We start from the raw sequence: 25,083 nt of genomic DNA, 5'->3' as shown, positions 1-25,083 counted from the left end.
TATTCGGGACCAAGCCCACAACCCGGGCATGTGCCCTGGACCGGAATCGAAGCCAGGACCCTCCAGTCTGCAGGCCCACGCTCTACCCACTGGGCTACACCAGCCAGGGCTGCAGCCGGACTCTCTGGAGTGAGACGCTGGGATCTGGGATCAGGAAGCATCACCCGCTCTGGCTGCAGGTCACACGGCGCAGGACTGAGCCTCCCCTCCCCTGGATGCACTTCATCCTCCTCCTCTCGCCTCTTCAGAGGCTTTTCGGAAAACTGAGCGCTACTTCCGGACGCCTCACCGGCCCACAGGGAACCCGGGGGCTGTGGAAATGTCCTCAAGCTCCTTCCATGGAACACGTCCCTGTGCTAACTAGGCTCCATCAGCATGTCCCACAGCCGCCGCCTCCTGCCACGGCCGGGACGGAGGCCCTGGGTCTCCACGGTGGGCCCGAACCCGAGGGAGGGGGTCCTGGCAGTCTTGGGGGGAGTCATGGGGTTAGAGTGATATTCGTAAAAGCATCAGGAGCCCAGCGGGCATAGCTCCGTGGCTGAGCGTCGACCTGTGAACCAGGAGGTCAGGGTTCTATTCCCCATCAGGGCACAGGCCCGGTTGTGGGCCCGATCCCCAGGGTGGGGCGTGCAGGAGGCGGCCGATCGATGACTCTCTCTCATCATGGATGTTTCTCTCTCTCTCCCTCTCCCTTCCTCTCTGACATCAATAAAAACATATTTTAAAAAACAGTATTGAGAAGTGACTGTCTTTTCACAGTCTGCTTTCTGCACCACGGGAGCGGGGGAGACGGTGGCTGAAGCGTGTGTCCTTGGCGCCAACCAGGACGTCAGCGTCGAAGGACCTGCATCGCAAAGATCGTCATTTGTCTCGACGGTGCCCAGGGAGGGGTGGCTTTCACCAAGCAGCGCCCGCGCGTGTGCATTTTTTGACAGAACGGCAGTGCTCGTAAGCGCGTCTACCACAGACTCAGTGCGACCGCGTGTGGAGGGAAAGGCCTGGTGGCTGAGCCGGACGCTTCATGGGACACCGTTCCGTGACTGACGGACACCCGCTGGCTCTCCGGAGAGGCCCGCACGGGGCTCCGAGAAACGCACAGTGAGCGTGTCGCTTCGAGGCCAGCCATCGGCCGTCGCTGTGGCCGCTGACGGGGTCCAGCTGTCACGCACACACTGGGCCTCTGGCCACCGCGGCGGTGCCCCGCGAGCTCGGCCGCCTCCTGACACACGACAGCCTTCCCGGCAGTTCCCGGGGTGACGTGAACAAGCGCGATCTTTGAGAACACGGTGCCGCCGGAACCTTTAAATGGAGGTTACTGACTTTGGAGAGGGGAGGAGAGAAGCGAGGGCTGGCTCACCTGGCCCCGCCGCCGCGGGAGAGGAGCCGCACGCAGGCCGCGTGGCCGCAGTGCAGCGCGTAGGCCAGGGGCGCGCTCTCGTTGACGTCCCGCAGGCTGCTGTCCACGCCCAGGTCCAGCAGGGACCGCACGCACTCCGCCTGCCCGGCCGCCGCCGCCCAGTGCAGGGGTGTCCTGGACAACGGGAGGGAACGGCACAGGGATCGGTGAGGGCGCGCGGGACAGGCGCCCAGCCCGCGCCTCCTGCCTCGCTCGGGGCTGCAGGAAGCATGCTGCTCGTTAGAGTGGAGGTGGCGCTCGTGTTGCGGGAAGTGGGGGCTCCCCTCTGGCCTGAGGGCTCCCCCTCCGCCTTCCTGAGAATTCCTGGGAGAGGAAGCTGTGGCTCAAAGCGGAGGACGTTTGCTGTTGTGAATCCGCACCCGGAGGTACTTTCCATGGATCCTTGGGGGAGGGGGGAGAGGAGTGACCTCGAGCTGGGAAAGGTCGGTTCCTCCCGCCCGAAGGACCCTCCCTTCCCACAAGCACTTTCTCTCACTGGAAAGAGGGGAAGTCAGTGACTGCAACGGCTGAAAGCACCGAAACCTACAACCTTCTGAGAAATTCTACCATAAACACAGGCCCTCAGTTCCCACGCGAAGGGCAGCTGCCGGGCGGAGTGAGGGCCACAGGGGCAGCTGGGCCCTGGAGCAGGAAGCCGCCCCGGGGACCCGCTCGCCCTGAGCGCCTGGCTCCCTGCTGCCTCTCAGCATGTGGCCAGGGGCTGGCATCCTCACTCAGCATGTGGCAGCAACACGGGAAGACTGTCCGGAGCCGGTTCTGGAAGGATTCCGGAGCAGGCGGCTCCCCAGCCCGCCTCCCCCAAGGCCTTGCTCCCCTTCCGGCTGTTCCCTTTCTCCTGTGACTGCGCCCCCCGCCCCCCACGGCCCGCCTGCTGGGACCCACGCCCCCTGCCCTGGAAAGGCCTGCGCGCAGCAGGGAGATGCATCCTGACCGAGTCGGCCCTCAGCCACCTCCGCTCTGAGGCTGCGGTGCAACCCGGAAGGTTCTGTCCCTAGGACTCAGGTGTCCCATGTCCAAACGCAGAACAAGGGGCCGCTTTGCGCCTCCGTGAGCGGGTAAGAGCCACACGGCCTGCACGACCCTCGGCTCACGCTCAGCGCTCTCATGCCGGCGTATTACCCCGTCCTCCCTGAGCGACGCCCCCCACGCAGAGCTCAGCGGAGCATGGCCCCCGGGAGCCCCAGGGCGACAGTGGGGGCGCCTGTGGGAGGCTCTCTGCCCGGAGGCAGGGGAGGGGCCACTCGCTGCCCATCCCCGGGGCCGAGGCTCTGCTTCCGGTCCCTGTCCTGGCCCGCAGACACCTCTCTAACGACGGGCTGCCAGGTCCCGGGCTCTGACACAAAGCCCCTACTGTGCGCCGGTCGGTGTGCACCTGCTGCCCTGATGACGTAACTCAGGAGGAAGGAGACAAAACTCCTGTGAGAGCAGCTGCTCACCAGCAGGGAGCTGAGCGGCACCGCGCCCTGGGGCACAGAGGGCGACCGGCAAACGCGGACAATGTGACAGCGCACCCTCCGCCTCCCCTCCTCCCCACGCCCTTTCCTGCCCCGCGAGGGTAGTTCACACCGTCCCTGCACATGTGTGAGCGTGGCCGGCAGGACAGGTGGTCCCAGCACACGTGTGACTGTGGCCAGTAGGACAGGTGGTCCCAGCACACGTGTGACTGTGGCGGCAGGAGGGGTCAGTTGGGTCGCCCTAACCTTGAACGTGTGGAGAGGGTGGCAGCTCCAGCCCCTCCCGCCCCCGGTACCTGTCGTCCACGTCCAGAGCCTGCAGGTTGCACTCGGGGACGCGGGCCAGTTCGGTGATGATGTCACTGAAGCCGGCGGCCGCAGCCATGTGCACACAGGTCTTCCCGCTCTCGTCGTCACAGTTGATGATGGACGGGCCCTGGTGGTGGCTCAGGATGATGGAGCACAGCAGCCTGTTCCCGCTCTGGGAGACACAGCAGCCCCTATGCAGCTGCTGCACCACTCCGTCTGCGTCTCCCGCCTGTGGTCTCCCCGCCTGTGGTCTCCCCGCCTGTGGGTCTCCCTGCCTGTTTGATCCCTGCCCCAGTTGGGGTGCGAGCGCGAGGCAATCAATGGATCTCTCTCTCTCTCCCCTCCCCCTCCCTTCCACTCTCTCTAAAATTCAATGGAAAGAATCCCCTTGAGTAAGGATTGAAAAATAAAGAACAGGGGTTCCCACCCCAAAGAGCCCAGCGCAGCAGGCATGGAGGGTCTGCTAGGGGCCCCCTGCCCGGCCCACCAGGTCCAGGTCAGCGGCTCTGAGAGAGCAAGTTGCACCCCAAGGTCTGTAACGGCCCCTCTGCATCCTGGCAGGGTGTCCTCTCACCAGCCGATGCCCCCACATCCTCCCAGTGGCAGGCTTGCACTCCCGGGGGCACGGATTGGGGAGGAGACCAGGTGAGTCTCCCTGTATAAACGTAGAAACTGCCTCTGAGTGTGAGGCTGCCTGTGGCCACCCGCTCCCGGGCCGGACACGCAGGTCAGCAGGCCCTACCTGCACCGCCCAGTGCAGAGCCGTCTTGAAGTCCTTGTCCACCAGGGTGGGGTCGGCCCCCCGTCTCAGCAGGACCTGGGTGTGCTGAGGCTGGTTGTGGAAGGCCGCCCAGTGGAGAGGGGTCATTCCCTGGGAAACAAGATGGGGGGTGAGCAGGGTGTGGGGGGGGGGAGCCCCCCGTCAGCTCGCTCATTCCTCACATCGTTCGTCCAGCTCAGGTCCTGAGCGGCTTTGTGCTGCGGACACTTGGGAAGTGAGGGCAGCGAGACCCCTGCCCCACGGGACCGCCCTGTGGGCGCGGAAGATGGACAGCATGTGCCCACGTGAGCCGAAGGGCCGCTCGGATCGCCGGATGCTAGAGACTCACGCAGAGCGCAGAGCCCCACGGAGGACGGGCCGGGCAGGGCTGAGCCGGGCGGGCAGGACGCGGCTGGCCCGTGTCACTCGAGCTCCCTGCTGGCTCGAGGCCTGAGCGTCTGTGTGCTATCCCCTCCACACCAGCTCTGGGTGAGTGACGTGAAGTCACCACGTCCACCAAACGGTTCCCTCCTCCTCTAGGGCATCAGGCCACACTGCCCAGCCTCCCCACGGGCCCTGAGGCACGAGACCGAGTCCTGACCACGGACATGTGACCACGGGCACACGGCCACTGGCACACGAGCGCAGCCACGAAGCCCCCCAGGCTGGCCCAGAACACCAAGCCCACGTGGCCCGCACGCATCTCTCCTCCCTCCCTGTCAGCTGAAAGCCAGGAGGGCCGGCTGCAGAATGTGTTGGAACCTCCTGTTAACAAGTCCGAGGCCCCTGAGCAGGTGGCACAGGGCCACCGCGGCCACCAGCGCCGGGCGGTGCGGCCAGGACCCGAGCTCAGCAGCGAGCCACCAGGCAGGTCCCTCTGCGCCTCAGCTTGTGCAGAGGAAGCTGGGAAGCCCGCGTCGTACGCGAGCGGAACTGGGTCTGGGCATGGGGCCCGCCGGGCACTGGCGTCGACGTGGCCCCGGCCAGCTCCATGTTCCACGTCGTTAGATCGCGGTCGGTGCTCAAGTTTCCAGCTCCAGCCTCTGACCGGAGCTCAGAGAGGGTCGTGGGGGTTTCCTAGAATGGGCTCCACATGGACAGGGAGGCGGTGGGAGCGCATGGACTTCTCGGGCCGTTCCCACGGCGAGCGAGCCACGGGGTCCACGCGTCTCAGGGCTCCTCATGGCCACACCGGCCCCAGGGCTTAGGAATCAGGACTCAGGGGAGGGGGTTCTTTTTACTCCGCGTGGACGTCCTCGCGCGGGCCGAGGCCGCCGGCGTCCGTCACTGGCTTCGGTGTGAAGTGGCCCCCGTACCCGGGACCAAGGCATCAGGACCACCGAGCGGCTGAGTGGGAACCCCTGTGTGGCTGCCTGCCGTCGGGAGCCAGGAGCCCAGAGCCCGGAGCGGTCACAGCGCCGAACAGACGCCGGCACAGGGAGGACGCCCCGGCCCTGGCTGTGCCTCTGACTTTATGAAACCCGGCTCTGCCTTTCCAATCCGACACGCGGGCAGGGACGGCGGAGCAGGACCCCTGTCTGCAAGGATCGTGGTCCCCGAAACACCACGGAAACCGCAGGCCCCGGAGGCCCAGGCCCACGGCCGCCTCCACGCGCCCCGTGCTCCGCGAGGCGGGAATCGGTGCGAACGTCGCTGCGATGAAACCGTGATGACAGTTTAACCACAACCTGCTCACCGTGGTCCCCTGAGCACAGGCTGCAGGAGTCGGTCTCACACCAGCCCCCCCCCCCCCCATGCTCGGTGCGGGGCTGGGGCGGGGCACGGCCATATTTCATACGCCTGCTTGGTGCTGAGAGCTTCAAATACGTTACCTCACTAAATCTCTTTTTAAGATACATTTTTATTGATTTCAGAGAGGAAGGGAGAGGGAGAGAGAGAGAGAAACATCAATGGTGAGAGAGCCGTGGATCGGCTGCCTCCTGCTGCTATCGAGCCCACAACCCATGTGCCCCGACCGGGAATCAAACCGTGACCTCCTGGCTCACAGGGCGACGCTCCACCATGGAGCCATGCCTGGCGGGCAGCCTCGCGGACCCTTCGCAGCAGCCCTAACACAGTGTGTTCCGCCAGCGCCACGGCGACGACGGGGGAGGCGTGACGCACACACAGGGGAGTGGCCGCCGGGCGCCGCCTGGCTGCGTGGGGCGGCGGGTTCACACCCGGGCCCCGCGCCTCTGCCCTGCACGCGGCAGGCTGGCGACGCGCCCGAGGCGAGCTCAGACGCTGGGATGCTCCGCCTGCGACGAGCCGGACCCGGCCTCCTCTCTGCTCCGGGAGGGCCTCACGCCGTCAGGGCTGCCGCCACAGACCGTGCTCCCTTCTATCTGTCAGCACCTCGGGCCCCTCCTCGGGGTGCAGCTGGCAACCCTCCCCTTTCTGCGAGGTATCGACACGCATGCATCCGCCCCCGCTGCCCCCGGGGGGTGGGGTCACTCTTAGAAGTGGCTGCCGGCCCTGTCGAAGGTCCCGTATGGAGACCTGTCACCCACGGCTTCTCTGAATAATGACGGTATTGCAGCGCACGCGATACGGGTCATGCACACACACGTTGTACGTCCATATCCCACACAGACGGGCCGCAAAAGCTTTCCGTCGAGCCAAGGGGTGTCCAGGCAGAATCGGGCTAATGAGAAATACAACGAGCCCTCCTAGAGTCAGTGACACGAGAACCAAAGCTTCCGGAAACCGCTGACCTGGCTCTCGGTGCCACTGCACAGCACACACGGCTGAGGGACCTTCCCCCTCAGCGCCTCCGTCCCGCCTCCGGGCTGAGCTGAGGCCCCTCACGGCCGCGTCAGGACCCGCCGACCACGCCAGGACTGCGTGGCCCAGTTGCTGAACCAGGAGGGTTGTCAACCTATGAACCAGGAGGTCCCTGTTCGATTCCCAGTCAGGGCACAGGCCTGGGTTGCGGGCTCGTTCCCCAGTGTGGGGCGTGCAGGAGGCAGCCAGTCAGTGATTCTCTCTCATCACTGATGTTTCTGCCGAGGTCACTCCCCGGGGGCCCTGCCCTGCACACAGTGGTGCCCCAGCCGCGCCCACAGGAAGGGTGAATGACAGATGCAGGCGTCCAGGCGCCCGCGGGGCCACGGGGAGTCTCAACGACCCACGTCTGCCCGCCCACACGTGGAGCCCGCTCCTGCCGGCGCCCTGGAGTCACTGGCACGCGCTGGGCCGTGGGGCAGCCACGGGAAAATCTAGGCGTCAGTATTGCCGCCAACACCCAGGGGCCCTGGTGGGGGTGGAATCCACTTGCTTGAAAACCAAAGTCCTAGTTCGGTGAAGAGGCCTCCCCCAGCCCGTGGGGGCCGTGCTGGTCTCGTGGCCTCGGGCGCCTGCCGAGTCCCCGGGGGCACGGCCCGTGTGACCCTCGAGCAGCAGGTGGCCCTGGACCGCGTGCGGATGAGTCATGCTGTGCCCTGGGCCTGCGCCACCGACATGCCAGCGTCCTGGCTGCTTCTCAACTTTCCTCCCGAAACCGCTGCAACTTCTGTTTCTGACCCAGAAACCTGACCCAGGGCCTCGCAGCGTTCCCGCCTCAGAACTGCCCTTTCAGACACCGACCGCACAGAGCAGGGGCGAGGGTGCCCGGGGCGGGCGGGCAGGTGGCTGACAGACAGGGCAGCAAACACCCCCAGGAGCTCAGGCCGGGGCTCCCGGGGCCCAGCTGGGCTTGGGGACATTTAAATGCACTTACCATTGGTCTCCCCCCGCACACGACTGCCCCTCCCAAAAGTCATAAAGGGTTTTCTGCAGACGAAAAATTGGAATAAATTATGTATGTTAAAGATTTTTTAAAAATCTTTTAGAAGTGCGGTAACAAATGCCATTTTCTTTAATTTTATTTGTAAAAAAATCTTATAATTGCCCGGCCGGCGTGGCTCAGGGTTGAGCGTCAACCTATGAACCAGGAGGTCAGGGTTCAATTCCCGGTCAGGGCACAGGCCCGGGTTGCGGGTTCGCTCCCCAGTGTGGGGCGTGCAGGAGGCAGCCCATCCATGATCCTCTCATCATTGACGCCTCTCTCTCCCTCTCCCTTCCTCTCTGAAACCAATAAAATATATAAAAATAAGTAAATAAACACATTTGGCTGTCCCGCCTTCTGCTGGCTGTGAAGGAGGGGTCTCTGGGGCGTTCGATCCGGCTGCCTCCCCTGCAGCGCCTCTGCCTGTGGCCGCCTCCCGAGCGTTACGAGCGGGTTGGTGCTGAGAACGACACCCACAGGCTCACGTCTGCTTTGACGACTCGGATCTGCTTCCTCGGAGGCGGCTGCCCCGGGAGCGCGAGGGTCTGCCCTCCAAGCAGGACGTGCACCGGACAGACCAGGACACAACCTGAACAGCGGCCTCGTGGGCGGCCCTGGGTGAGTGCCACGTCCTGACCACAGCCCACAGCCCACAGCCCCCCAGTGGCGCTCCTCCTGCCGAAGCCCCCAGAGCAGGAGGCGCAGGCCCCGGAGTCCCGTCACCGTGCCGCCCCCCCCGGGTGCCACGCTTTGCGACGTCCCTCTGGGGTGCAGGACAAAGGCGCGCAGGCAGGTCCACGCACCCCCCTCCTCCGCCCCGCACCGGGGGATCTGACCCAGTCACCTCACAACCAAGCCGCGAGGCTAATGAGACGGAAAGAACGAACAGCCCATCAGCACAGAACAGAGTCCAGAAAAGGAACTGCTGACCTAAAAAAGAAGCCTCGTCGCACACGGAGACCACAGCGCAGGCCCCGGGGGCGGAGGCGGCAGCCAGACCACAGCAGAAGCAGGGGCCCGAGAAGGCCCTTGGGTCGTATCATGTTTCACAATTTCTGCACAAGAAGACGCACGTGAGCTGCCCCACGAGCAGCAGAGCGAAGGGTAAGGGGTGCTTTTCAGAACGTAAACTCCCACCAACACACGGACGTGACCCGTGACCAATGACGGCCCAGCGGGCGCTCTGCCCAGCCAGTCACAGAGCGAGCACGGGTGACAGGTGACAGGTGACCCTGACCTGCGAAGGACGCCCGTCTCACGGCCGCCAGGGAAACGCTCACTGAGGAACGGAAACGCCGACGGCCGGAGGGCAGCCCTGCGCCCGGCAGCTGCGCTGGCCCTGGGAGAAGCCGGGCGGGGTGGAAGCAGACGCGCACGCCCCCCGCCCAGGGCTCTTCGGGGGAAAGGCTCCCACACCGCGGGCGCTCGCACGAGAGCAGAGCAGGCTGGATGGTGGCCCCGAGAGACCCCACTGCCGGGCACAGGGAGGCCAAGCAAGCGCAGGTTCTCACAGGACATCATCCCTCCTGACGGGGACCCGCACCGAGCCCCCGGGGGGCCTGGGACCCGATGACCCTGAGCCCTGCATGGGCCACGTGGGTTCCTACACGTACACACCTACGATAAGACGACTCACAAATGAGGCACCGAGAGTGATGAACAACAGCTAATGAAACAGCACCGCTGCAGTAACAGACTGCAGCCCGGCCGCGTGGCTCCGTGGCTGAGCATCGACCTGTGAACCAGGAGGTCACGGTTCGGTTCCTGGTCAGGGCACATGCAGGAGGCGCCGATCAATGGCTCTCCCTCATCATTGATGTTTCCATCTCTCTCTCCCTCCCCCTTCCTCTCTGAAATCAATAAAAATATATTTTAAAAATGTACACGGTAATAAAAGTTATGTGAATGTGGCCTTGTTAGTAAAATACTGAAGGTGACTTGAACACAGGCACTGAGATACTGAGACAGTCCGAGAACTAAGTGATGGGCAGGCAGGGACCAGGTGATGGACAGGCAGGGACCAGGTGATGGACAGGCAGGGATCAGGTGATGGACAGGCAGGGACCAGGTAATGGACAGGCAGGGACTAGGTGATGGACAGGCAGGGACCAGGTGATGGACAGGCAGGGACTAGGTGATGGACAGGCAGGGACCAGGTGATGGACAGGCAGGGACTACGTGATGGACAGGCAGGGACTAGGTGACGAAGGGACGGGTCCCATCCCAAGGCCGGGAGGGGAGATTTCGTCACACAGCTCAGAACAGTGTGCGACTGGAAACGTGTGAACGGCTTCTCTTTGGAACTTTCCAACCTCCGTTGGCGGTGACTGCCCCGTGGACACGGACGGCCGCGTGCAGCCGGGGAAGGAGGGTTGTCGGCCGCGGCGGAAGCAGCTCTGGAGGAGCAGCTGCAGGACAATGGGGGGGAAGCGTGCCGTGCTTTCCTGCTCGTGTCTGTGGCCCCGAGAGCCGGCAGGATGCACACCTAACCAGGCCGAGGGGGGCGGGGACCAGGCGTCCCAGCGTCACTTGTAACGTTGACGTTTTAAAAGAGCGAATGTGTCCGTGTCTCACTCGTCTAAGTAACAGCTAATAGCACTGCCACCAATAGTAACACAGGATCCTCCTCGGCCGGTCGCTGGGCGAGGACCCGGTGCCTCCGCGTGACCCCGATGCACAGCCATCTTTCCTTGAGCAGGTCGGGGAGGCGTTGGAAAGAGATCTCCTCTCCCTCTCTCTCTGTCTCTCTCATCTCTCCCTCTCTTCCTCCCTCACTCCCTCCCTCTTCAGTCCCAGCTCACGATCTCATGTCTCCAGTGCAGTGAGATTTCTCCAAATGGACCCTTTCACCCTGAGCCGTGGTTGCAAGGAGCTCGGTCGCCGAGGTAATTCCTGGGAAATATTCCCGACACCCGGGGGCAGCCTCCCCTCTCCCCCAGCGCACCTGTCCCTCCTTCCTGAGCCGTCCTGCTGCCTGGGTTTGGCGTGTGGAGGGTGCGTGCCGAGGCTCTAACTGTCGCCCTTGTGCACAGTGGGGGCCGCACTGGGCGGGCTCATAGGGACACAGGGGGCGGGCGGGGCTGTGCGGGTCGGAGCTCTGAGAGGGAGAGGCGGGCTCCTCCACGCCACGGCCTGTCCTGCCCACGCAGACCGCCCTCCCCCCGTGCCAGAGGGCGCCCGCCCTGCAGATGACCTGGCCGGGCGCACACAACCCTCCACGTGAAACCTACAGCGGCGACGAATCCACATCAGTCACAGGCGCGTGGGCAGGTGGCTTCAGGAGGGTTTCAGACACAGACACGCTGGGACACGGGACGCACTGGGACACACGAACGCACTGGGACACGGGACGCACTGGGACACACGAATGCACTGGGACATGGGATGCGCTGGGACATGAGACGCGCTGGGACACGGGATGCGCTGGGACACAGGACGTGCTGGGACACGAGATGCACTGGGACACACGAACGCACTGGGACACAGGACGCACTGGGACACATGAATGCACTGGGACATGGGATGCGCTGGGACACGAGACGCGCTGGGACACGGGATGCGCTGGGACACGGGACGCGCTGGGACACGGGGCGCACTGGGACAGGCCCGGCAGGAACTGCGCGCTGAGGGAAGGGCCCTGTCTGAGGCCCCTGCTCTGCATTTGCCGTGACGGCAAGAGGCTGGCTCCCCGGCCAGGAAGCTTCTGGGGTCCCTGTGCATTAGGAGGAGCCAGAGCCGGCTCTGTGCTCCCCACACGTCCCCACGCCCGGCGAGTGGCCTTTGGAAAGCCCGTCCTCGCCCTGCCACCGCCGGCCCCGGAGGGGAGACGGCCACGTGGCTGGGAGTGTCTGTCCGCCGAGGGCACAGGGCGAGGCCTGGGAGGGACTTCCTTCTGGGTCTGAGGACTGAAGGGCCTCTTTCTAAGAGCCCAGCTCGGGGCCGAGGGAGGAGCTGGGGGAGGAGGAAGGGCTGACGTAGATGCTCCCCCAGCTCCTCCCTCTCAAGCGGCGCCCGGGGTCCGCGTGCACTTGCTGTCCCTGCTTCTTGTTTTAAAGCAGAAGTGGAGGCCGGGGCGGGCCTCGCTCTCCTGGGCTTTGCTGCAACCACTGAGGACACGGCAGTGAAAGCAGCGGTGACCATGGAGTCAGAGGCGTCCGACCTCAGCCCCGCGGGGCTTTCTGGGCGGTTGCTGATGCCAGGCGCCGGGGGGGCCTGGGTGGAGGCTGGGGGGGGGGGCTGGGTGGAGGCTGGGGGGGCCTGGGTGGAGGCTGGGGGGGCCCTGGGTGGAGGCCGGGGGGGCCTGGGTGGAGGCTGGGGAGGCCCTGGGTGGAGGCTGGGGAGGCCCTGGGTGGAGGCTGGGGGGGCCCTGGGTGGAGGCCCCGCCTGCCCCCGCTCAGGGCTCCGTCCTCCCGTCTGGGCCAGCTGGTAACGGGCACTGGGCGTACGAATGGCCATTGCTGTCGCTCTATTTGCTTAAAGTCCTCACAGCCCTGGTGATGTGAGCCAGCGAGCACACGGGGTGACACGCAGGCGTGCGCACGGCTTTGGGGCCCCTCGGGGAGCAGCAGGAACGGACGCAGCCCTGCCTCTGGGAGGAGGTGCGGCTACAAGGAGCCAGGCTGCTGGGGGCTCACCGTGGGCCCCTCATCTGGAGCTTGGCCTCTTCAGGGCCGGGCCGGGTGCTCTGTGGGGCCTTTGGCGTGAAAACGGTGGCTCTGAGGCGGGAACACAGACACGTTCCCCCCCCACACACACACACGTGGTTAGGGGAGCCCCCCTCGGCGTGCACGCGGCCAGGGCCCCGTCCCTCGGGCTCACCTCGCTGTCCTGGTGGTTGACCTCGCTGCGGTCGCACTGCTGCACCAGCACCGTCAGCAGCCTGCGGAGGGAACGGAAGCAGCTCAGAGAACAGAACCCACGCGACTCAGAGGCAAGACAGCGCGGGGCCCACGGTCTCCGAGTGCGGACGGGTCTCGGGACAATTCCCGGAAAGACAGCGCGGCCCCCGTCTCCTCCTCTCCCGCCTCCTCTGGGTCTTGGTGCTCCTGGGGTCACAGGGGATGAGGGGGAGTCCTCGGGCCCCGGCCCCGGCCCCGTGGCGGGTATGTGCCGGGAGCTGCACCCGCACACGCAGCCTCCAGCTGCCCCCACCGGTGCGTCCCCCCTCCCGTGAGTGGGCGCACCAGCAGGCGGCATCGGCAACGCGGCTTCCTCTTTGTAAAACATGCAAACGTCTGAGCGGGATGGCAGCCTCCGTGGGAAACGACGACAGGATCCTAAGCCCAGACTCGCATCCGCACTCGGTGGACGGAGGTCAGCGCTCCGGCCGCGGGAGAGAGGCAGGCGGGTCGGGGGGGGGGGGGGGCGGGCCCGGACGCGGGGGCCAGGGGCCTGGGTTCCACAGCGGGAGGCGCTGAGTCGCGTGGCGGAGGGTGGCCACGGGCGTGGTGTCCTTGGGGGTGCAGGGACCCCCCGCTGAGCGCCAGGCGGTGACGGAGCCGCATCCGTTCAGGGTGCTCTCGTCAACCCGCCACGACCCGCCTGCGTGTGTCCCCGGACTCCGTTCCCGCAGCAGGAGCGGGCAGCCCCGTCCAGGCCGGCCTCCTCGGGGGGCGTCACGACCAGGCCGCTGCCTCCCGGGCACCACGTGTCCCCTCGGGCTGTGGGCTGTGCGTTCAGCACTCGGGGGAAGCTCGCCTTCCTGGCTCCCCTCCCGAAGCCGCGGGGCCGTCAGGCGCGGTTTCCAGAGCAGGAAGGGGGGCTGTGACCCGCCCAGCGAGGCCGGGGCTCCGAAGGCCAGGAGGAGCCGCCTGCGGCCCCCGGGAGCGGCTCGGGAGCGGCGTGTGGTCAGTGGCTTCAGCTGCTGAGCTACCGACGGCACCGGCTGACCGGGAGGCGGGCAGGCGGGCGCACCCCTTCCCCTGGGGTTGGAGCCGTGGCGGGAGGGGGGGCCTGGCCGGGGACCCCGACGCCCAGGCCTGGTTCATGGAGAGTGAGCGGCGGCGTTCGCAGGCTGAGCTGTTAGGAACTCGGGCTTTTCCACGCCTTCCTCTCTCGCTGCTGAACATGGGGGCCCGGGGGCGACAGCTGAGACGGGAGGCGCTGCCCCCCCGCCCCCCCAGGAGCAGCGACGTTAGGCTCAACCGTGTTCGACACGGGCTCTGGCCTCATTCAGCAGCAGCGGTTCCACAAAAGGCCGGCGCCTCCGTGGATCCTGCAGTGACGCCCGAGTGAGGCACGGACGGCAGTTGAGCGAGTCAAAGTGGAATCGTCTTAAAAGACGCATTTGAGACCCATTTTCCAGAGATTCCTCTTATAAAACAGTGCGGCTCTGTGACCAACGTCTGGGCAGCCGCCTGGAAGGCCCGTTTCCTCCCTCATCGTCAGAGGAGCCGCCGGGCGCTGCCCACGACGTCGCACCGAGCCGCCCGCCGCGGCCCCGAGCTCCTGGCTGTGGACCCGTTTCTGTTCTGGGTTTTATCCAACGGCGCCGAGAAGCCAGGCTTGGCTGGAGTCGCCCTGGAGTTTCCCAAGCCTTTTATTTTCGTGTGAAACAGACTGAAATGGAGAAATCCTGCCCCCTCCCCCACCCGGAGGCCTTGGGCACCCCCCCCCCCCCGCCCCCGACTGAGCTGGAGTTTTAGCTCCGGAGACAGGACACGGAGACAGGCCCCGAGCGCCTGGTGCAGCCTGAGCCCCTCGTCCGGGCAGAGCCTGCCCTGTGCAGCCAGGCCCAGAGCCAGGGCAGGAAACGCCGGATCCACAGCTCCGAGGGGCTCCCAGCAGGGGAGGGGGGCACGGGGAGAGGGGGCGAGGCTGAAACACGGACTGAGGAGAGCACAGCCTGGGCACGACCCTCCTTTGCGGCTCAGTGTCTCCAGAGAGGACCTCCTCGGCCGCCCCACCAACCTGGGGCTCCAGCAGCACCCGCACCGGGTCCCTCACCCCGGGCCCCCCACCCCGGGCCCCCTCACCTCAGGCCCCCCACCCTGGGCCCCCTCACCTCGGGCCCCCCTCACCCCCGCCCCCCGTCCGCGACCCACCTCACGTCGGGCGCAGCCGTGGCGGCGTGCAGGGGCAGGCGGCCGCTCTTGTCCGCAATGCCGTGCTTGGCGCCGTTACGGAGCAGAGTCACGCAGCCCTCCAGCCAGCCCTGCGGAGAGAGGGCTCATCACCCCCGGCTCCGCCCGCCGACCTCGAACACCCCCCGCCCACCCCCAGCTGAGCACGTCCTGCTGGACTCAGGGGTCAGACCCTGGGGAGCTGCCGTCGGGGTGACCTCGAGTTTTCCTGGGACCTGTGCCCCGTCCGATGGAGGCCGATTCCCAGGCTCTCTCTCCTGCCCCCCCCCCCCCACATTTCTGGGGCCTCTCGCTGGTGCTCACTCTCACCCTGTCCCTGGGGCCTGTGACCGTGAGGAGTCCGCTCCGCCTCGTGCTCTAGGGGCTTGGCCCCCGCAGGCTTGTCCTCAGTCTGACCTCCACGCCAAGGTCTCCCTCATCCCCCAGTTCGCCTCCGGTGACTCCAGCCCGACCTCCCGGCTGTGCCTCGGGGAGCCGCTCCCATCCCAGGCCCGGCCCCGCCCCCGGCTCCTCCCGGGGCCACAGGACATACCACGTCCGCTCCGGGCAGCCCCTGCGAGCCCAGGCCCAGCCGCCCTGAGGGGCTCTCCTGATGCTGAATATGGGGGTGTCACCGACACCCTCTAAGGGTCCCCGTGGCTGCGCTTTGCCCACCGGGGGCTCCCCAGGCTCTCTGTGAACTCCCTGCCGCCCCGACCCCCAGCTCGCTCGTCCCCGTGAGCACGTAGCTGCTCCCGTCCGCACGCCGCGCTGAGCAGGTGTAGCCGCAGGCCAGCGCCCTCCGGTCCGTGGCTCAGGCACCTGCCTCCCCCTGCCTCCACCCGCTGCCTCCCGCCACCCCTCACCCGTCACTCACTCGGTTCAGGGGGGCTCAGGCGTGAGGCAGCGCCCAACGGGAGAACAATGGGGCAACTTCCCAGTCCACCCCCCCCCCTCCCCCCGGCACGTGGAGCTGAGCCTCAACGCCCCCAAGCAGGCGAGAACCAAGACTGAGACGCCGAGATGCTGGAAGCAGAGAATCGGCGCGCTGGGCAGCGTGGAGGGGAGGGAGGGAAACGTCTCCCAGCGAAGCACAGACGTCGTGGCTGTGAGAGGGGCCGCGGCTCTAGAGCCGCCCGTCACCTCCACGTCCATGTGTTTCCCGGCTGAGCCAGAGTTTGCGAAGGCACCGGCCTGGTTTTAGCTGCTGACGTCTGAGCCATCACGTTTTCCCCTCAGGAGGAGCCCGTGTGGCCAGAGGCCCCCAGAGGGCAGGTGTCGGGGTGGTCGGGGCCCCCAGCTTTTGGAAAACATCTGGCGGGGCGGGGGGGGGGGGGTGAAACACTTTATCGTTTTTCCCGTTTCCTGGAACCTGTGTGATGCTGGTTTCTCTCTTTCTTCAGAAAGAGCTGCGGAAGCTCCCGATCGTCCTGACGCCCCGGCCACCGCTCAGGACCAGCAGATCCCAGTCTGTGCGACCGCGAGCCGGGGTCCGCCTGCTTCGCCTCCAACCTGGGCAACCGACCACTTTCTAAAGTTTTATTTATATTTTTACTGATGTCAGAGAGGAAGGGAGAGGGAGAGAGAAACATCAGTGATGGGAGAGAATCACGGATCGGCTGCGTCCTGCACACCCCACACTGGGGATCGAGTCCACAACCCGGGCAGGTGCCCTTGACCAGAATCGAACCCGGGACCTTTCAGCCGCTGCTCAACCACTGAGCCACACCGGCCAGGGCCGGGCAGTCACTTTCACTGCATCGGACAAGCGAGAGGAGGGGCACGGGAGACACTTGCTGTGCGCACGGCCGCCCGGGGGCGTCTGCATCTGAGCCTGGAGCTGTGCCTGGGCTTTCTCGGCCCCTCTGCCCCGTCTCTCTCGGATGTTTCTCTCGGGGTTCCTGATGGAGTGGCACACGCATGGCCGGAGGGGGGTGGGCTTCCCGTGTGACCCCAGGCCCCCCCCGACCTTCCCAGGCCCTCGGGGGAGTGGGGGGGTCCTGCCTGGGGTTGCCCACGAGGCGAGGGCATCGCTCCGAGGCGGCGATGCCTGGTGTGCTCAGTGGTTAGATTCTCGGTCAAGGGCACGCACCTGGGTTGCAGCTTCGTTTCCTGACCCTGGCGGGGACTCGTTTGGGAGGCAACCAATCGGTGTGTCTCTCTCTCCCCTCTCCCTCCCACTCGCTCTAAAAACCAATGAAACAATATCCTCGGGCGAGGATCCACCCTCCTTCACAGTTACCACAGCAACAAGGAGAGAGCGGGCGCCGCCGGCCGGGCATGCGGCAGCCTTCCCCCGCGTGCCCGTGAGCCGCCCCTAGAACGAGCCGTCTGCCCGGCTGGCACCTGCCCGCTCACTGGTCCCCGCCACCTGGAGAGGGACCTGCCCAGGCCCCAGGCAGCCGTCCAGCCGAGAAGCGCTGTGTGCTGAACGTTAGAATTCCGAGAGGCGTGCGGCCTGGCCTCCCTGTTCTCAGGGCCCGTGGCCGTCAGCTTGAGAAGCCCCCTCTGCGTCCGGCCCCGTCCCTGGACCCAACGCTCTCTCCTTCGGCGCCCACACCTTCACCCTCCCCCGCAGGAGCGGTCACGGGTGAGCTGAAGGGGCTGGGGGGCGGCCGTGCCTGTGGGGGATCCCGACCCCACGCAGGACCCGCAGGCGGGGTTCCCAACTGAGTGGGCCAGGAGGTTCGTCGACAGGCAGCCCTGCCCCGTCTGACCCAGGGGCCTGGGGTGCACGCCCAGAGCTGCATTTGACACAAGCACCCGACACTGCAGAATTCCCTCCGGTCCTGTGTGGGGCCTGGTGCTCTTCCCTCTCCCTCCCCCTCTTCCCCTTCTCGCTCCCCACGTCCTCCGCCACCTCCCACCCACCTAACCCCCCACAAGCACTACTGCGCTTCGAGGGCGCCCCACCCAGGTGTGAAGGGGGCGTTCTTAGAAGGAGGACAGGGTGTCCAGAAAAGCCCCCGGTAATGCGGAGGCAGCGAGGGTTGTGAGACAGTCCTGGTGGCCACAGCGTCTCCCGCTGGGGGCTGCTGGGAAGACCCACAGCGACCTGCGTCCCTGAAACCAACCCTGCGTGCGGAGTCAGTGTCGGGGGACATGGCAGCTGCCTGCATCCGAGACCCGCACACGGGACCCACGAGCAGCACGCGCCCAGCCACCTCGCAGAGCCGGGACACTCAGCCTCACCAGGTAGGCGGCCAGGACACACACAGCCTCACCAGGTAGGTGGCCAGGACACACAGCCTCACCAGGTAGACAGCAAGCACACAGCCTCACCAGGTAGGCAGCAAGCACACAGCCTCACCAGGTAGGCGGCCAGGCACACACAGCCTCACCAGGTAGGTGGCCAGGACACACAGCCTCACCAGGTAGGCGGCCAGGACACAGCCTCACCAGGTAGGCGGCAGGCACACAGCCTCACCAGGTAGACAGCAAGCACACAGCCTCACCAGGTAGGCGGCAGGCATACAGCCTCACCAGGTACGCAGCCAGGACACACAGCCTCACCAGGTAGGCGGCAGGCACACAGCCTCACCAGGTAGACAGCCAGGACACTCAGCCTAACCAGGTAGACAGCCAGGACACACAGCCTCACCAGGTAGACAGCCAGGACACACAGCCTCACCAGGTAGACAGCCAGGACACACAGCCTCACCAGGTAGACAGCCAGGACACACAGCCTCACCAGGTAGGCGGCAGGCACACAGCCTCACCAGGTAGGCGGCAGGCACACAGCCTCACCAGGTAGACAGCCAGGACACACAGCCTCACCAGGTAGACAGCCAGGACACACAGCCTCACCAGGTAGACAGCCAGGACACACAGCCTCACCAGGTAGGCGGCAGGCACACAGCCTCACCAGGTAGACAGCCAGGACACACAGCCTCACCAGGTAGGCGGCCAGGCACAGGCTGGTGCGGCCCTCGGCGTCCTGGCTGTTGACGTTGGCCCCCATCTTCAGCAGCAGCTTCGCCGTGTCCACCTGCCGCCCAGACACCGCATGCATCAGGGGTGTGCACCCTGGAGGGAGACAGTCACAGCCTTCGCGGACGGCCGACGTGGCGCCCGTGCCGTCCTCCTTTGCCTGCTCTGTGCTCTGTGCCAATACAGACCTGCCCGCCCCGCCCGGCTGGGAGCGAGACCCTCAGCGCCAACGCCCAGCACGCTTCCTGCCCCAGCGGCGCGGAGACGGCTGGAGGCACGTGTGCAGGTGCACCCCGCGTCGCTCCCTGGGTTGCGCGAGGGGGCGCTCACCTTCGGTGTCGCGGCTCTCCAGGACGGAGGGGTCCTCCCGGATCAGGGCGGTCAGCGCACGGACGTCGCCGCTGGATGCCGCCTGGTACACCAGGCTCAGGTCCACTTCCTCCGATGAGTCACCTGCAGGAATCAGACGCCGTGTGCACAGAGGCTCCCCTGAATCACGGCACCCCGAGCGGCGCCCACACGGGGCTCACGGAAACCTCTGACCACGGGCCGCACCCCTTCCGAGGACAGGTGACCACGGTGGCCGCGGCACCTCACCGCGTCCTGGGAGGGTGCCTGCGGGACCCGTGTCCCTGAGACATCACGCTCCCCCCACCCCGCCCCCCAGGCCTGGGCTGTGCGGAATCCGGGAGGCCAGCCAGGGAGCACCCCGTCGTTTTTATCTGAGATGTGACATTTCCTGTCAGTGACTCAGCTCGCCCACCAGGGCGAGTGGCCATGTGCCTCCTGCTCTGTCCCGATGTCCTCCTGCCCTTTCCGGCCGCCCTGTCCCCCGAGGGCCCCCCTGGCTGCCCGCCTGCCAAGTCCTCCCCCCGGGCTGGTCCGTGGAGACCCCGCAGGAGCTGGTGGGGAGGAGAGGGCATCTGCCCGCCTCCCCCGGGAGGCCCCTCAGGCCCAGAGCCACTCCTGCCCGTCTCTGCACGTCACCCCCTCACAGGCCCTGCAGGCCCAACAGCTGGTGTTCCAAAGGGACCCCACTGTGTGACAGCTGTGTGCACACCTGGGCCTGGGGGACGCCGGGACCATGGCGGGGGACGCAGGGCAGCACGGGAGGGGCTGGGGGGCAAGTTCCACTCCTGGGACCCCGCCAGGCGCTGCCGTGTCCGCTCCCCCCACGCTCCCCACCCGCATGGCCGCTGCTCAGGAAGGAGGAACGCCAGGGAAATTGCCTCTGAGTTTTTCCATTAACGTGGCCATCGTGCCGGGATGTACGGCAGGACGATGGAGGTTCGCTTACATGAGGTTTCCTGGGCGCACACCCCCCTCCCCCCATCCAGAGCCCTCTCTGCCCCCGGCGGGACGCAGGGAAAGCACGTTTGGGGGGCCCGCCTAGAACAACCGGAAGGCGGGGAGGCCTTTGCCTTTTCCAGGCGGGGCCAGCCCTTCAGCCGCCCAGATGGCTCCACGGGACAACGCTGCCACCCACTGGCGACGAGGAGTCTGTGGCCTTGACCGGCCCTGACCAGGGGCCAGTCTGCTGGGGACTCAGGAGCCGCAGGGGCACGTGGAAGGTCCTCGGGGAGCATCTCGGGGGAGAAGGGCCGGGAAGCGGGTTTGCCGTTTGAAGACGCACGTCTGTGTTGCAATCAGGAACGAGGTTCTCGAGGAGGCATTTCCAGGGCGTGGACGCACTTTCACGTCAATAAGACGGATTCTTGGAGGGAAGACCTCACCCCGCAAAGCATGGGCTCCGTGGCGACACGTAGGCCACCGGCTACGTCTGCAGGTCAGGCCCCGCCCTCCCCCCGGGCCTCGCGGGGTCTCCTCGGCGTGGGAGCCCCGTCCCAGGAGGCCTCTGGGACGGCAGGTAGGACGCTCACCTTGACTCCCGCCCCCTCCTCTCAGCTCCCCCAGTTCCTGGGTCACGTGTGTGACCCCACCCACCGCTCCACGTGCCAGCACCGGGCGTCGCCCACGCGTTGGCCGCTTTGACTGGGGACCCTCGCGGGCGAGAGACGGATCCCTCAGCCGGAAGCCGGCAGACCTGGCTGGACACGACCGCGGCTTCCGGATCTCACAGCCGCCGGCAGAGCGTTCAGACCTGCTTTCTGCACAGACGGGCGGACGCTGGGATAGCGCAGTGGACGGGCTGGCTGCTCCGACCAGAGGGCCGCCTTGCGAGCTGGTGTCCTCACGCGGCCGCTCGGAGGCGGGTTCTGGCCAAACGCGTCCGGAGGCCTCGGCGGGACATGGGCACGCGCAGAGGGTGCCCGAGCCCCGTGCGCCAGAGCCTGGCGTTTTCTCAGCCTGCAGAGCAGCCATGCCCTCGGCTGGCGAGTCGAGGCTGCTGGGCTGGGAGGGGCCGGGCGCAGGGCCCCTGGCCCGTCCTCCCGCGGCCTCCTGTGGCCCGTGTAGCCCTGCTCAGGCCGTGGGCCCCTGGACACAGTCCAAGGAAACAGGAGTCCTGGGCGGCGGCTCAGGGTCTGTGAGGAGGCCATCCCTCTGTGCCTTCGCCTGCATCGCTCCCGGCCCTGTCCGTCCGTCTGTCCGTCCACCTGCTGCCTCCGCGGGTCCCGTGTCCCCACTCGGCCCCCCTCCCTAGTCAGCCGCACCCCAACTGGACAGGCTCTTCTTCTCCAGTTCCCACTGATGTTTCCCGGACTCCGTGTAGCACCCACTCAGCTTTCTGTCCACCCGCAGGCGGCGGTGGCACCCGGCTGGCTGGCCCGGGGTCCCTAACGACGCTGGGGGGCCATGGAGACGGTGTCTCTTTAGGAGCTGGACTGTCCGCCAGGCAGACCCCACATGGACTGGACGGAGCGCTCAGGGCGGGGACCCAGGCGGCAGCTTTTACAGAAATTGTCCAGGTGATTCTCACGGGGACCCCGTGTGAGAATCGACGCTCCGTGACCTCCGTGACCCTCCTGGGTGTGCGCCGTCTGCCACCTGCCCGGAAAGCCAGAGGCCCTGCCTCCTCCAGTCCCAGGTTTGCAGGATTTATGGGGAGCCCCCGACCGCGCCCCACACTCGGCTTCTCGGGAGAGTGTCGCCGTGGCTTGCCCAGCGACGCGGTATTTAACGTGTGCGTGGCCTCTCCCGCTTTCAAGAAGGTGGGGGCCCCTCCTTCTCCAGGGGCTGCTCTCAGGGGCCCGGAGTCCCGGGAAAGTAACGCATGTGATCGAGCCGCCAGCCGCGGCCACGCCCTCACTGCCCCGAGCTGGGCTCCGGCAGGACAGGACGTGAGAGCCAGCCAGGGGGTGGCGACGGTGAGAGCAGTAGCTACGCCAAGAGCAGGCGCAGCCTGAACGTGCCCAGGGCCCATGGCACCGCGACAGGTGCGTCTGACAGCATCTCGGACGCTCCCAGCACCTGCGAGGTCAGCACCATTTCCTCCGTGTCTGCTGAGACCAAGCCCAGAGAGGTCAGGCAACTTGCTCCGGTCACACAGCGAGGGAGCATCCCCGCCCCCCACCCATGTAGCTTGTGCTGCGGCCGCCAGGCCACGGCCCCCGAGAGGACGCCCCGGGGAACGGGGCCGGGGGGCCGGGGGGCCGGGGAGGGCTAACGTGCGTGGAGAGAACCAGGCCTGGGCGAGGACCTGCTGCGAATCGCTCGCGTGAACGGAGCCACAGAATGAATATCACACGTTGACGTGTTAACCAGGTTGGGCTGAGCCTCGGCGGGAGACACAGAACCCGGCGCACTGACCGTGGGGGCCGCTCCTCCACCCCGTCCGGGACACACGCGTCCTCGCCAGGCGGGCTGCGCATCAGCCAGAACGAGGCCTGCGGACCAGGCTGTCGCTGCTGCTGGTTGTCAAGTGAAACAAACTGTACCGAGGGGAGGGGGAGGCACAGCTGCGGCCACCTCGTTCTCCACGGGGTTCACGGCCAAGCGCAGGGAGCCAGCACATCCGAGCACACGCACACACACATGCACACGCACACACATGCACACGCACTCACGTGCACACACGTACCCACACATACACATGTGCCCACACATACATACACATTGTGCACACGTGCACACACTGTGCAACACGACTCAGGACATGGAGATCAAACCCCCCCCACACACACACACACAGTCACGCAGAAACCTAGATGTGAGTCCACTCGAGCAAACACTGCGGGACAGTGACTCGCCCACGAACGGGGAGCCTGGGGGAGGGGCTGTGGCCGGGGGAGAAGGAAGAGGAAGCGGCAGCGTGTTTCCTAACGCGGCTTCGCACCTCGTGCTCACGCTGCAGCCCCAACGGGAACACGACCGAGGACGCTAGGACCCTGAGGAGTAAGCAGGTCGCAGTGGTTCAGACGTCAGGTTTACAGCATATTCTAAACATGTTCACTGCACGCACAGCAGGAAAGATGCAGAATTATACGCAGGCACGTGTGCGCGTGCAGGCACACGGCAGAGGCACGGTGCACGCACAGCAAGGAGTCCATGGGCTTTCAGAGGACGCCGACCTCCCGGCAGCCTTTCCCGGGCAGACCGCTGCCCCCGGGACTGTGAGTAAGGACGGCCAGCCGGCGCCGCAGACAATGACACCGCGATGGCGTTACACAACCTCGGCTGAGACGCACCTGCCGCGGCACAAACCAGGCAGCTGCGCGCCCCTAACGGAGACCGGAGGCTGGGGCCCGGCAGGGAGACGCAGGGTAAACTAACAGGACACAGGCCTGCTCTTTCCATGTTACTCCCTCTCATCCCGTCTCTCAAGACCAGGACAGAAAGGACGGATGAGAACAAAGACGACACGAGACACCGCTCGAAACCCCATTTAAAATGTGCAGGTGGGAGCGCGGGAAGGAGACCACAGGCCCAAAGCCCGTGCAGACAGGCTTCTCTATGTGTGAGCCTCCTCCCACATGTCACGCTCAGACACGGACACACACACAGAGAGACACGGACACACACAGACACAGACACACAGACACACAGACCCGGACACACACACACACACACACACACACACATTACATGGACACACACAGACACAGACACACAGACCCGGACACACAGAGCACACAGACACACACACAGAGACACGGACACACACACACAGACACGGACACAGACACACATTACATGGACACACACAGACACGGACACACACACAGAGACACAGACACACACACAGACACGGGCACACACACACAGACACACACACAGACACACACATTACATGGACACACACAGATACACACAGCACACAGCCACACACACAGACACACACATTACATGGACACACACAGACACACACAGCACACAGCCACACACACAGACACACACATTACACAGACACACACATTACATGGACACACACAGACACGGACACACACACAGACACACAGACACACACAGACACGGGCACACACACACAGACACACACATTACATGGACACACACACAGCACACAGACACACACACAGACACACACATTACATGGACACACACAGACACACACAGCACACAGCCACACACACAGACACACACATTACATGGACACACACAGACACGGACACACACACACAGAGACACAGACACATACACAGACACGGGCACACACACACACAGACACACACATTACATGGATACACACAGACACACACAGCACACAGCCACACACACAGCCACACACATTACATGGACACACACGGACACACACATTACATGGACACACACAGACACACACACCCTCCCCTCCCCACCGCAGCTGCCGCCTGGACTGGCGCTGGGAGACTCGCAGGCTCTGCGGGCGGCGCTCACCTCGCTGCGGCTCGAGCCCGGCCGGGGCGCTGAACTCCATGCTTGCCGGCTGCATCCTCCCTCCGAACGGCAGGCAGCCTCCAGGCCCCCGGGGAGGAGGGGCAGCGTCCCCCACGCCGCAGTCCGCGCCGCCCGGGCCCGCGTCACGCCGAGCCCTCGGCCGAGGAGCCAGTGGCGGAGCCGCAGCTGCTGCCTGGGCGGCGATGGCCACGGGGACGCTCTCCCGTGACACCTGCCGGAAGCAGATGCTCGCTCGTCGGCTGCACGTGTCACCCCCCAGCAGCCCGCAGCCGCTCAGGCCCCACACACCAGTTGGGGGGGGGGCGCCTGCCTGGGGTCTGGGCTGGAGGCACGGAGCTCCCACAGCCGGCCTGTCGCTCTAAACCCCGGGACGCTCAGGGGCAGGGACGGGGGCCGACGGAGCATGTGCGGGCGGGCGTGGGCGAGCGGCCTTCCCGTGGAGGGGCCGCCGGGGACCGATGCTGCGCAGGAGGCGCTGCCAGGCGCCCGCACCCCAGCCCCTCCGCTCCGGCCCCACAGGGCGGGAGGGGGGCGGCCCCAGACGGCCCCAGCTCAGGTGCCACAATCACGCCATCAGCACAGCCCGAGGTCCC

General features: G+C 66.0%; 1 protein-coding gene across 1 annotated transcript in view; it reads right to left on the bottom strand.

The window, feature by feature from the left end:
- The window catches only part of ANKRD55 (ankyrin repeat domain 55), a 33,828-nt gene extending 9,255 nt beyond the window's left edge, over positions 1-24,573 (bottom strand). Inside the window, exons 1-8 of the mRNA XM_036310873.1 lie at positions 24,470-24,573; positions 19,028-19,150; positions 18,663-18,793; positions 14,750-14,859; positions 12,525-12,585; positions 3,923-4,051; positions 3,168-3,352; positions 1,358-1,531 (exon numbers count right to left, since the gene is read on the bottom strand). Of these exons, the coding sequence (XP_036166766.1) occupies positions 1,358-1,531; positions 3,168-3,352; positions 3,923-4,051; positions 12,525-12,585; positions 14,750-14,859; positions 18,663-18,793; positions 19,028-19,150; positions 24,470-24,524 (968 nt within the window). The 5' untranslated portion in view covers positions 24,525-24,573. The remainder of the gene's footprint in view (positions 1-1,357; positions 1,532-3,167; positions 3,353-3,922; positions 4,052-12,524; positions 12,586-14,749; positions 14,860-18,662; positions 18,794-19,027; positions 19,151-24,469) is intronic.
- Positions 24,574-25,083: the final 510 nt, after the last annotated feature.

Source organism: Myotis myotis, unplaced genomic scaffold (genome assembly GCF_014108235.1).
Source record: "Myotis myotis isolate mMyoMyo1 unplaced genomic scaffold, mMyoMyo1.p scaffold_m19_p_5, whole genome shotgun sequence".
Taxonomy (NCBI): domain Eukaryota; kingdom Metazoa; phylum Chordata; class Mammalia; order Chiroptera; family Vespertilionidae; genus Myotis; species Myotis myotis.
Note: the sequence above shows the minus strand (reverse complement) of the source record. Positions and strands in the feature narration are given on the sequence as shown.